This window comes from Gossypium arboreum, chromosome 1 (genome assembly GCF_025698485.1).
Source record: "Gossypium arboreum isolate Shixiya-1 chromosome 1, ASM2569848v2, whole genome shotgun sequence".
Lineage (NCBI taxonomy): Eukaryota > Viridiplantae > Streptophyta > Magnoliopsida > Malvales > Malvaceae > Gossypium > Gossypium arboreum.
This window is the reverse complement of record NC_069070.1, coordinates 18449747-18463416: the sequence shown is the minus strand read 5'-3', so window position 1 is coordinate 18463416 and position 13670 is coordinate 18449747. Positions and strand designations below refer to the sequence as shown.

At 27.7% G+C, this 13670-nt stretch overlaps 1 protein-coding gene across 1 annotated transcript; it reads right to left on the bottom strand.

Moving 5' to 3' along the window:
• Nucleotides 1-11810: 11810 nt before the first annotated feature.
• Nucleotides 11811-13393, bottom strand: LOC108481270 (transcription factor MYB34). Its single transcript, XM_017784428.2, has 3 exons — nt 13093-13393; nt 12882-13011; nt 11811-12667 (listed from the first exon to the last, which is right to left on the bottom strand). Exons 1-3 carry the CDS (start codon nt 13223-13225, stop codon nt 11977-11979), a joined length of 954 nt encoding a protein of 317 aa, XP_017639917.2. The 5' UTR covers nt 13226-13393; the 3' UTR covers nt 11811-11976.
• Nucleotides 13394-13670: the final 277 nt, after the last annotated feature.

Below are 13670 nucleotides of genomic sequence, written 5' to 3'. Positions count from 1 at the left end.
GAGGGGTCGGAACTATCAGATAGCAAAAAAGGGGTAAATTTAAGGAATAAACTGTACTTATTGGCTAGAAAAAAAATTATTAAAATTTTATGGTAAGAATATATGTGAGTCTAGTTTCAGGTAAAATTATCAGATCTTAGTTTGGAGTTCCGTAGCACCAGATATAAATCATTTAGTAACTATGACTCGAGAAAACAGCTTGACTGGGACATAAGTAAAAATGCAAATAGGGTTGTATTACCTTGAGAAACAAGTTAATAAATTGCTTATTATTTTCATACAGTCTTACTAAGATATAAAGCTTACCCTTCTCCTTTCCATTTCTTTTAGTATTGTCAAGTTAGCTCAGGGTTGGAGATCGTCGGAGGCAGCATCATACTATCAAGCCATCGCTTTCGAGGTATTGATGAATCTTAAACGTCTTCAAGTGAGTGGCATGTATAGGGACTTAGTTATTGATATGTGTTCTAATGATTTGGCCAAGATGTTAGCTTATATTAGTACATTGTATATAGCCATGAGATGTGGCTTATGATAGTCATGGCTTGTAAGCCTATTTATTCAAAGTAAGTATTAATGCCTTGTGATGTGGTCATGTGATTATATTTGTTTGATATGAATGGTTAATATTATGGTATATATGTTTGATGAATGTCTTATGACCAAACGAAGTGGTTATAATCAGAGAATAAAAGTGTGATATGGCAATAAGTCAATAATGCTTGAACATGAGATTGGTGTGGAATGACTTAGTTAAGCATGGTATAAGTGTATAAGTGCTAATCAAAATGACATGTTCAATTGATTGTGAATTGGAGTGTTTAGACTTGGTATAAAATGAGTAAGCAAAACACATGTATGGTGACATATGAATATTACAATTGAGTCTTAATGGAGGATATTTAATAATTTACTTGATGCTACATTATATGTGTCTATAATGTATTTAAGTATGTAAGGTATTAAAGGTAACAAAAAGGCTTGGAAAATAGCCTAAGTACTAGCCACACGGGTAGAGACACGGTCATGTGTCTCAGCTGTGTGGAGGACAAAGCCTAGCACACGGACGTGTGGCCTGGCTGTGTGGTTCAATTTGTTTTGCTGACGTCATAAACAGAGAGTTACACGGCCTGAGGACACGGGCGTGTCCCTATGTCCACACGGGCATGTAACCCTGTTTCTTGAAAAATTTTCTAAGTTTTCCCAAAGCTTTCCAAAGTTCTCGGTTTAGTCCCAAACCGCCTTTAATGCATGTTTAGAGCCTTGGTAGCTCGTGTAAGGCACATTATGCATGTGATTGAATTTTTTTATTTAAATGAAATTTTATTGCCCGATTTCACGAAATTGTGTACTTTTGAGTCCGATAACGCCTCGAACCCTGTCCCGACGTCGGATACGGGTAAGGGGTGTTACAGAGTTGAAATGATATAATATTATAGTACCACAAGTACATATATGTGATACGTGATTTATGATAGCATGTGAAAAACCATACGAACCGGTTATATGAGCCTAGAGGGTCGATATGGTATTAAGCGAATCAATAGATTCGATATGGGAATGAATAATGATATATATGGTTTTCTATGAATTGAAAAAGGAAATGGCAAGTCTTTATTAATAGAAATTATAGTACGAATTGGTTACATTGAATTGTTGAATGTAATATTCCATGAATTGGCATACAAAGCTATCATGCATATATCATATCTTAATGCAAATTCTTGGTATGAATAGAATGTGTATTGGCTAGAAGTTGAATTTGAGTCGATTGTGCATAATTTCGGTTTTGATATTGGAATGTTAATGGTTTTGATTTAATTAGATGTTTAACAGAATATGCTATTCATAATGTTGTATATGTTTAATTGACTTAAATCATGAAAGTACTACTAAGCTTTTCGCTCAGTGTACGATTTTTTTTATTCCATGCGTAGGTTTAGGTGGATCTCAAAGTCTCAGGATGTGATTCAGCATCCAATTAGAAGTTCTTGACTCAATAATGTTTGTATAGTCCCTTTTCATTTTAACATATAACATGTACCTAGGTTTTAAGTCGGTTTTGCATAATATGTGATCATGTTGATATTTAAAGCTAGAAATGGTACATTTTGATATAGCCAAAGGGTTGGTTTATATAATTAAGATTGGTATATAGATGAATTAAATGAGATGTTGTATAAATTGTGGCATATATGTGTATCTTTATCAAATGGTTAAATGGTTAGAATTATGGAACTTGGCACATGCGTTTAAGTTGAAATGATGAATTTTATATAACACATATGTATATAAGATATTAAAGTTTAGAGTTAAGCATATTTGAAAGGTATTCTAGCTGAAATGGTTGAATTGAGACATAAGTTTGATTATTTAAGTGTTGCAAAATTGGCATCATTTGGATGATTGAGAATAGAGGTCATGTCATGACATTGGACCTTTTTTTTGTCATGATGTGGAAATTGAAAGTGAGTTGCGTCACAACTTGGAACCTTCGAAGTTGCGATGTCAACCTAATAATTTGAAAATTTTACAATTTGGTCATTATTCGACCCAAGTTATCTTAAGAGCTTTCGTAAGCTCATATAAGACCTGAAAATGATTGTATAATATATTGTTAGTGAGTAATATAATTAATAGTGTGTATACATGGTTATATTGAATTGTATTTGATCGTAGTTGCTTCGACAATGAAAGTGATATCCCATAGATTAGACTCAATGATCAGGTCAGGTATGAAGTGTTACAATGCTTGTAATTTTTTGAATAGATTAGTTTAATAAAAATCCATCTTTTAGATTTTTATCTTTTGTATTTGTCCTCTATGGTTTTTACACAAAAAGCAAGATGGACAAGTAAATATCGGTTCATTGATTACTTAATGTTTGCTTTGGTAGCATTGTATAGTGTCAAATATATTGTTGAGCCTCGTTTTGGAAATGGCCAGGTTGAGGTTGCTCTGATTAGCATTGTCAAAGCCTTCCAAGTCACGTGAAATGGGGCTAGAATACTAGGATGAAGGTTGGAAATTTCTTTCTCGTGGAGAGATGGATCTACATAGTTGACTGCCATTCTCAACTCTTCCAAAAGTTGACTCAGGGGTTCTAAATGAGTCAAGTTGCTTCTCCTTAGGCTGTTCAAACATGTCTTGGCTAGGGAAGTTTGACATTAATTTTTTTCATTCATTGACATTGTTTAAGGTGTTTTTTCACCTTTAGTTTTGCTACCCTATTCAGAATGTTAACCATAGTCTTAAGCTTCGTTTGGTGTGATGAACAACTAGGTCTATTGGTAGCTTGGTCGGGGATGAGATCGAGTTGGTTATCAAAGTGAAGGAATTGATTTAAAGTAGAGGAATAGATGGTGTGAAATTTCCTAGCCCTAGCTTTAGTTTTTAGGAAAATTTTAGAAGGTTTTAAAGTAAACACCTCAATTCAAACCTCCAATTTCCTAGCTTGGCTATTGCTCCCTACTTTCCTCAATTCCATTTTAGCACACACTTTCCCATTTAGAGAAATTACAATAGAATCATGTATACCTTATTTAAGATCAACAACTACTTCCTTTCCTTTTTATTCTCAGGGAGGTCTCTAATGTTTCTACTCACCATGCTCTTCTCCCTTTTTATCTTTTTTTTTTTTAGCAAGTTTCATCTTATTAACCAAAGCCTTAGTACCTACTTTTTTATTTGATTGAGCATGAGTCTAACCAAATTCAATATAGACTTAAACTTTTAAATGATTTTTAATAACTTTTATATTTTATGAATTTTTTAATTTTATCTAACATTTTATAAATTTAAATAATATTTTACAAATTCATAAATTTAAATATATATAATTAAAAAGTCTAGAATGGATAAAAAATTTACATAATTTTTGAGTTTTTTGCTGATGTGGCTGCTAATCTAGTCATGTCACCTTAATAACTACTGTTGATGTTGCGATCCACATCAGCATAGTTAACGATTTATTAATAATGTAATTGTCAAAGATGAAAATTTTTATGAAAAACTTAATTAATACAATTTAAATTTTTGAAAATTTAATTGAACATATTTTTATAAAGAAGCTTAATTGATTATCCGTCGATATTAATTATATACTTTATAACCACCTTTTAAAAGCAAATTTTTCTTAATAATTTACTTTTTTAAAAAGCAATATTAAAACCGCCATAATAAACATTTCAGAATAGCACAGTTGGGGCCAAGGGTTGTACTTTTCAACATAGTGACCCACCAATTTGGAGAAAAAACAAAGGAGGGGAATTTGGAATCTTAGAGGAAACACCTTGCCTTTTTTAAAAGGCTAAAATTTTCAAATAATCTCCTTTTTTTTTTTTTCGTAGTAATTATCCCTCCCTACCGTTCTTTTAAATTCTTTTTATATTTGAAAATTTGTTACCTTAATAATAAATGTATGGGTTAAAATATATTATAGGTCTCTATATTTTTATAAATTTAGAATTTGGACCATACACTTTTATTTTTAAGAATTTAGTCTATTTACTTTTTAGATTTTAAAATTTGTGTCCAGTTGTTAACCTGTTAAATTTTTTATTAAATTTGTTAGTGTGACATTTTGAAATAACAAATATTTACTTAATAGTCATATAACAAAAAAAGTGGCGTTGTAATAAAAGTAGATGAACCTAAATTTTGAAATAAAATATACTCACTTAATAGTCATGTAGTAAAATAATTTTGTAATGTTAACAATTAAACTTAAATTTTGAGATATAAAAATAGACCAAATTCTTAAAATTAAAAATACAAAAACTAAATTTCAAATTTATAAAAATAAAAAAACTTTATCATATTTTAACCTAAATGTATGTATTCTCACATGAATTTGTCCTCAAAGTGTTTTTTGCCGAGAGCTGGAATGAATTTGAAATGGATTCTCCTAAAGAGTGCTATTATTATTTTTTAATATAAGTGATACAACGAAAAATGGAGAAAAATTTACAAACACAAATATTAAACTCTAAATTTCATTTCAATCAACTTAAAACCAACACGTGTTAGCATGGAAACAATCTTTACCTTAATGCAGTTACTTAAACTAGTTAACATGGGATCAACCTCTCAACCCATTTTACTTTGTTTCATATTTAAATTATCCAAAAAATCAAAATTGAGAGTTGAAATTAAGAAAAAAAACAACATTTTGAGTCCAATTTCAATTAAACAAAAATATAGAGAAAAATTTAATATTAATTTAAAGTACAAAAATTGCCTTTAATATCTATAGTTTTATATAGTAGTATTAAAAGTGTTTGATTAAGTTTATGTCATTCATTAATCGGGTCTTAACTTTATTATAAAATCATAAAAAATTCATTATTTTACGAAGTAATAAATATTATTTTGATGATATTATTTTCTTTTATATTATTATATATACTAGAAAAATACAAATACTGAATCCAAAATATCACAACTTTATTATCTTAATTTTACCATTGCACTTTTAAAAAACCTTATCATTTCAACCAAAACAACATTTAATTTTCATATATATTTTTATAAACTTATTAAATAAAAATTTCAATCTAGTCAAAAATAAAAGAAAAATTTTAATGTTATTCATAACTAATTTATATACATTTAAAACAAATTATTTTCATTTGAAACTACAAGAAGCAAACGATACCATTACACTCATATAGCTTGGAGTACATTTAAACAATTATCAAAATATATTTGAATCAAACACACATGATAAAATTAGAATCATATACTTAAAGTTGTCGAGATTATTTCTTCCCAAATAACAAAATCTATAATCTATATATAGTTTAAGTCAACCGTATCTATAGTCTATACTATTATAAAATTGTTGACTGGCTCAAAATAAAATTAATTTAATAAATATAAATTAAGAATATTTATATCTTTTTACTTAAAATAGTAATTAATTGTAACATAGCTGAATAGGGCCTAGTAGTTAGGGGCTAGCGAGCTGGGGTCGCTAGTACGCCTACTGAGTTGCAGTTGTTGGCTTGGGTCGAGAGTGAAAGTAGGGTCTTGACTGTAAAAAAAAAAAATTATTAGGAGTAGTTAAAGGGTTATTATACCGAAATTAGGAAGTCAATTTATTTTCCTCTTCATAGCACCATTCATGCACGTAACTTTTTCCTATGTCTACTAGGGCAACCTAAGATCATCTAAACACCTAGTGTCTATAAATTAAGCTCTTTTCATTGAAATTTCATATGTTGTCTGAACAACAAAACTCTCTCAAAATTCTTCATTGATTACTTCTTTCTCTTGTTTCTAAGAAATCAAGAACCCAGAACTTAGCTCTTAGAACTGAAGGCAAGACTTTGTTTTTCTATTGAAAATAATTTTAGAACTTTTAAGAAGGTTCGCAACGAAAGAGACTAGGTTCGCCAAAAGTCTAGTATGTGCGAACGTAGGTTCGCTTGCGTTTATGTATTAGTTTCAATGTGCTTCGTCTATTAGTAACTTGTGTATATTTGTAAAGTTGCGAACCTAACAGAGCCGTCTACAAGCAAGACAAGGGAAAAGCAAAACTTGTTTAAATCTTTCAACAAATTGGTGAGTGTTTAAGGATCGCCTTATGTAAGTGCGAACTATAGTGTTAATCAGGAGCTTAGGGCTTATCATAAGTTTTAGGAGTAAGTTTTCTCTAAACTTTATTTTGTGATTATGTTTAAATATGTGTTTTCATAAACAGTGATATGTAAGCTCAATATTGTGAGCTATATATGAACAGTGTTTTGCAAGCTCCAAGCTCCTCATGATTTGCAAGCTCTATGTTTAAGTAACTGCTTGGAATATCCAAACCCTTTTGCCTGAGAAAGCAAAGTATTGTGAGTTAAAATTTTAGAGCTCGCATGTTCTTATTGTTCACATCGTATGATGGTGTGTTGGAGGTTCGGTTGGAGATGAAAAGAAGAGTCACTGCGGTGGCTAGTGTAACATTCCAAGTGGGTTAGACTATCCCGACCGAGTTTAGGATATTACATTAATCATATTTTAAAAATGACTATATTTTAATTTAGATAAAATTATTCACTTTTTTAACTTAAAAATGTAACATTTAAAAAAATTCAATCAAATGTGCCAAATATTCTGATATTTGTATGAATAAACTGAGTATTTGTCATGCTTAAATTCTTATTGACATCTTACCTTAAGTTCAAGTTTGAGAAACCCTTTCCTCTTGCCCCTAACTGAAAAAGATAAATTCTAAACATATTTTATAAAAATATAAAATATAAAAATCCAAAAATATAATGAATATAATTTTATAAAAAATTTTCAAAAATTGCAAGTTCCAGTGCCAAGTACAAAATATATGTGCACCGCGACTTACCATATCAACATCTCGTATGACAAAAAAAGAAGAAGAAGAAGCTAACTAAAGCAAAAATAATAAATTGAGGAGATTTCCTTTCTTTTTAAAAGATGACTCAGTCTTCACCATTTCACCTTTGAATGAATATTTATTTATTTTCTTTTAGAATGCAACGACAAGGGCACACTGAAAGGTAACATAAATTATTAAGAATGACAAAAAAGGAGTTCCCATCTGTTTAATTTTATATTTTTTTTTTTAAAAAACGAGTTTGGAGATAAGATGGACAATTTTTTCATTAAGATTTTTGGGATTGGATGGGGGTTAAGATTCCGTTTGTTTATATATAAAAAATTTTATGGAATTTTTTTTGCATTTTCTTGTATTTGTTTCACAGAAAATAGTTTGGTCAATGGAAAATGACTTCCAAGTCAAGGTAAAATAAATCATTTTTTCTGTAAAATGACTTACCCTTTTGAAAAGCGTAAGTCATTTTCAGAAAAGACTCATCTATAAATAATTTTATTTTTACATAAAATTATCTTAGATCAAGCTTTTTATTTTATATTGATAATAAATTTTATTTTTATTTTAAAAATATTTAAAATATTATATTCTTTAATATTATTCAACATACATATTTAGTTATTTATATTTAGTCATATAATAAATTATTAATATAATAAATATAATTTATTATTTTAATAAATTATTTAATATTTCAATTTTATTTTAATAATAAATTTTAAAAATAATAATTTTAAATAATATTATTCACATGTTATTGAAAATATTCAATATTAATATTTTAATAATAAATGTTTATTACAATTATAAATATATTAATAATAAATGTTTTGTAGTATAAAGGTTAAAATATGTCATAAGTTTATGTACACTTCACAAATTTGTAATTTAGTTTTTGTACTTTTATTTTTAAGAATTTAGTCCATTTACATTTCAAAATTGAAAATCAAGTCCAATTGTTGACATCGTTAATTTTTTTGTCAATTTTATTGATGTCACATTTTAAATAAAAATACTTACTTAGTAATCATGTAATTAAAAAATGACGTTGTAATGAATTTGAAATTAATATAATATTTTTAATATATGCAAAAACAATGTAAAATACAAAATTATAGATAAAAAAATTTAATTAAACAATGAAAAAATAAGAAAATCTCAAATATATGTTTGTTTAATTGAAAACAACTTTTATGAAATATTTTAAGAAAAATATTTTACATGATTCATTCAAACATCGAAAATATTAGTTTTTTAGAAAAGTAAATCATTTTCCGAAATCATTTTTAAAAGTTATTTTCAATAAAACAAACGGAATCTAAATTTATGTGATGTCCTCCGTCTCTCGTAATATATTTACTAGAACATCTTTATATTAATTGTATAATTGTATAATTGTATTTTTATTTTTTAATTTTAAATAATTTACTATATATTGTAATTATATAAATATTTTTATATATTTTATTAAAGATTTTGTAAATTATTATTTGGTTTAATTTTTAAACTAATATTATATAGTATTATTTAAAATTTTGAAATAAGATATTACAAGAGAAGGCATTCAACGTGGAGCAAAGGCGGAAGTAGAATATTTTGACTCGAAAAATTAAAAGGTTTAAAAGATTATTATAAATTAATGCATAATATTAAATGTAAGAGTATTACAAAACAAAATTATTTAAATAGTAATTAAATAAATTTAATTCCTAAATACAAAAAATTTTATAAAGTCAACCAATATTAGACTTATAGCGATTTATACAAGTTAAAAATATAATTATTTTTATGCCTACCATTTTATATTTGAATTAAGAGAAAATCCCATTTTACAATTATCATTGATAATTACAGGATAAAATATAATTTCCTTCATGACAATAAAAACTATTTAAATGCTTTTGATTGCCACGAAATGCAATATATAAAACACAAGATGTACAAAATTACACAAGTAGCAATACTTTTTAAAAAGAAATGTTATTTTTAATCTATATTCAAGAAACACAAGATAATACTGACAATCATTCCTAATTTCTTCAAAGACTCGTATTAATGATAACGAAAAATATAAATCAATCAAGATATTAGTAATCCCATGCAAAACCAATATCCTAAAATCGTTCCATCAATAAAAACTTAATATTGCATAAAACTCATAATTTATCACAAGTAAAATCACAAATATAATTCTTTTAGAGGTTAATCAATAAAGCTTGAAAAAAAAGAAGAATTGTCTTACACACTGTATTAAATAAAAATCCTAATTTGTCACAAGCAAAGACACAATTTTATTTACATTCACTCATTTTAATCAATAAAGTTCGTGTTATAGTATAAATAAAAATTGAGCTAGGGTTGAAATGTTAGTATAAGTAATAAAATATACATAATAAAATTAAAATGTAAATATTATATTTAAAAAAGCTTTAGTTCAATAGTAAAATTAGTATTTTAGTGATGTAAATAGCGAAGTTAAATCCAATCATATCCAAATTTTTATTAGATTTTAAAAATTAAAAATATTAAAATGCTTTTAAATAATATAATAAAGTTAATTATGAAAAGATATTTTTAAATTTTATAAATGAATTGGTGTTCGGTTAATTCGTGACACCAATTTAAAAATAATATTTTAATTAAACCCTATCGGTTAGATTATAGATCAAAGGTGTTTACCTAAATCATGGATGAAATTGTAAAAATTGCTTGACACATACAAGTAAGATGGGAGTAGTAAAACGGAATCCTTAAAAGGAAAGTGGGAAATTAAAAAGGGAAAAATATGAATGGTTTAATAAAAAATATAAAGTTTCTACGATCTTCTCAACGAATGAGACAAAGAAAAGAAAAGGCAAAACAATAATTTATTTATTGATGGTAAAGACAAAGGCTAATTAATTGAATGGTAAAACATCATAAGCTCAAACTTAGATGTCGATAAGGGAATCTCACATTAATTAAATATACGTGTCCAAATCCCGTGCGTTAACCTTTCTTTTCCCTAGTATGATATGATTTACCACTTTTTAATTATTCATTCACATTCTTCATGATTTCTTTTTGGACCACACTCTTAATTCATTTTATTTTTTGGTAGTTAACGCGGTTTTTGGACGTAAACAAAATCCAAAGTTCTCTTATATCGGAGTATTTTAGATTTTATAAATAATTTTTAATTAATAATTAAAAACGCGACATTTATTACTCTTTCAATTTTTTAGATTCTAAAAATATTTACGAGTTGTGTATCAAATAATTACTCTACGATTATATTTATATTTATTTTATCTCAATGTACACTGTAAGAAAAGCAAAAAGTGATTAAATAATTGCATATATTGATTCTTTTAAATTAAAAATAAATATTTTTATAAATTTAAAACATTACTTAATATATATTTTATTTTATTATTTGATTCAAAAGAAACATTAAAAATTATGTAGATTTATGATTATCATTAATTTTTTTATAAAATGAAAAAGAATAATTATTTGTAAATTGATTATTGACATCATATTTTATAATAATAAATTTAACTTAATTGAATCATGAATAAAGTTAACAGTTTAATTTCTTGTAAAAAATAAATATCAAGATAAAGAAAATTAAAATCACAAAATAATGATTTTATGCTCATCTAAACCTAAATTATGCTGCTTTGTTTTATTTTTATATTTTAAGTTTATTTATGTTCCTCTTATACTCATTAAGAATTTCAAAATTACATTTGTTTATTTAAAATTACGTTAACTAGTATTTTCGTAATAAGATAACACTAAATAGATTATCAATAATGATTTTTTTATCATTAAAATATTAGAGTAGAGAAAGGAGATAACAAGATTTGAACTCATGTTATCTAAGTGTCAAATGAGAACTCTAACCACTACTCTAAACAAATCTTTACATTAATAATAATGATATTAATTATATAATAGTTGAACAATGAATATGATTTATTGAATAAGTTCTAAACAAGTATAAATGAAATTATTCATCAACATAAATGAATTCAACCTACCTTGTCCAGGTTCTATTCAATTAATAAATAAATCTAAAACTTAGTTCATACATGTTTATTTAGCTTGACAAATGAATATAAATTAACAAAAATTGAATTGTTCATACTCTGTCACATCTTTAATTATGAAATGTAAATATATATATATATATATATATATATATGTATAAATGTATTTATAACTATTATGTTTATATAAAATATTTGATAATTTATTTTCTATATAAAATGTGAGAATAAAATATATTATATAAATTAGTAACTATAAATAGTTAATATTTTATATAAATTTACATCGCAATCAGAAAATCATTTTATCGAAAATTACATTTAAGATTTAACCCTATTTCATTCAAGGGAATGGATTGTTGCAAATAATTATTTAATTTATGTTATAATAAATGCGTACGATGTTTGAAATTTATATTGTCTGTATCTACGTTGAGTAAAGTTGCTTATTGTAATCATCATTATGCCAAAAAAATAAAATAAAAGAAATTGTTGTTTTATGGAATAAAAATCTGAATATGTTCATAGTAAAGCTCTGCAAATACTTGCATATAATGCAGAAACATGACCTAAATGGAGTAGAGTTATTATAAAAACCCCAGAGATCCCACTGTATAATCATCATCATCGACCACAATTACGTCGTCGTCCCAAAGTCCACCATAACCAACAGTCATGGAATCACTGTAATCAATTTGCACTTGCTCTGGTTCGATGCTGTAGTTGGTGTTTCCCCAGTCACTGAGTTCGTCAACGCAAGTCAGTGAAGCGAACTCGGAGGCCACAATGGCGTTTAAAACTCCAGCAGAAGAACTGCTATCACGTTCATCAATGGCGTTTGTAGTACCACATTCTGGTATTGTCAGCGAATTACTGATATTATTATTATCTGCCCAAGACGTACTTTCTGGTGTAGAACTCGGCAAAGGGTGGCAAAATATATCGGAATTTTCGGCACCACCATTGAATGGCATTGTTGGTTGCTGCAGAGTTTGAGAAGCTCGCAGAGGGCCAACACATTGGGTGACCCTAGTGGCCAACTTATTGAGTAGCAGTGCTGAAGCTGAGCGTTTCTTTGTGGGTTCAGATTGTTGTGGTTTGGCACATTCGGTGTTGGTGACGGCATTACTATCGGAGTTTCCGCTGGATGAGGAAGCGCCGCTGACCGTCACCTGATCTGCACCCATGTTAGCTAAGCGTTTCTTTAGATGAGCGTTCCAGTAGTTCTTGATTTCGTTATCTGTTCTATTTGACAAGTGCCTGGCTATTGCTGCCCACCTTCACCAATATAAACTTATATATAAATGAATATCCCATTAAAGAAAAAGAAAAAAGGAGTGATGGAGATGATTGCGATAATGTAAAGAGAATATAATATAATATATACAATATTCTAGAGAAAGCTAAAAGTTAAAAGATTTTAAAAACAACTTGAGAGTGCTGTGTTGGCGTTGTGAGAAAAAGGAAAGGGTAGGTTTGGAAATGCAATAACCTGTTGCCTAATTCAGCTTGAAGTTTAATAATGGTTTTATCTTCCTCAGGACTGAAATCTCCTCTCTTAATTCCAGGTCTTAGATAATTAGCCCATCTCAATCTACAGCTCTTCCCACATCTTTGAAGACCTGCAAAACCGAAATTCGAACATGGACATAAGAGTAAAAAATAAAACAATGCCCATATAGGAAGGAAACCTAAAGAATTACCAGCTTTTTGGGGGAGGAAACGCCAGCCACCTTCGCCATGTTTTTGAATGTAAGAAATGAGCTTCTGGTCTTCTTCAGCAGTCCAGGCTCCTTTCTTCAAACCATCTGAACTGCAGAATGGAGTTCTTCCCATTCCGATATGTGAGTCGCTTTGTTCACTTTGTGAATGCTTTGTATAGGGGAAATGGATGGAGCAGTATGAAGGGGTTTCACATTAGAATTGAGGAGTGATGGTGTGACTTCTTACAAAAGATCTGATATGAAACTGTGAGGGACATTTCTCACTACATATATATAGAAATAAATCAAAGGCTCACGTGGTAGACCTTTGCTTTTATTTTTCCCATGATCCTTTGTCATTTTTTATCTAATTTCACAACATCATTAAATTCATCAGCATAAAAAGTTAAATTAACAATATGTTGTTAGGTAGTATAGTGAAATTTTGATTAAGTAAAACTTCCAATTCAGATCCATCAAAAGAAAATTGGAACAACATACTTCTCAATTAAAAATTAAAATTTAATCAAAATTTAATATAATTTTTATGTAACATTCTCAAAACTCCTTAATTGAAA

What these genes read in the sequence shown, in the direction of transcription:
- LOC108481270 (XM_017784428.2), bottom strand. Translation starts at nt 13,225, where the DNA reads ATGGGAAGAACTCCATTCTGCAGTTCAGATGGTTTGAAGAAAGGAGCC. An exon ending in TTTCCTCCCCCAAAAAGCTG is followed by an intron (nt 13,012 to 13,092) that starts GTAATTCTTTAG and finishes TCGGTTTTGCAG; the next exon opens with GTCTTCAAAGATGTGGGAAG. An exon ending in CAAGCTGAATTAGGCAACAG is followed by an intron (nt 12,668 to 12,881) that starts GTTATTGCATTT and finishes ATATTGGTGAAG; the next exon opens with GTGGGCAGCAATAGCCAGGC.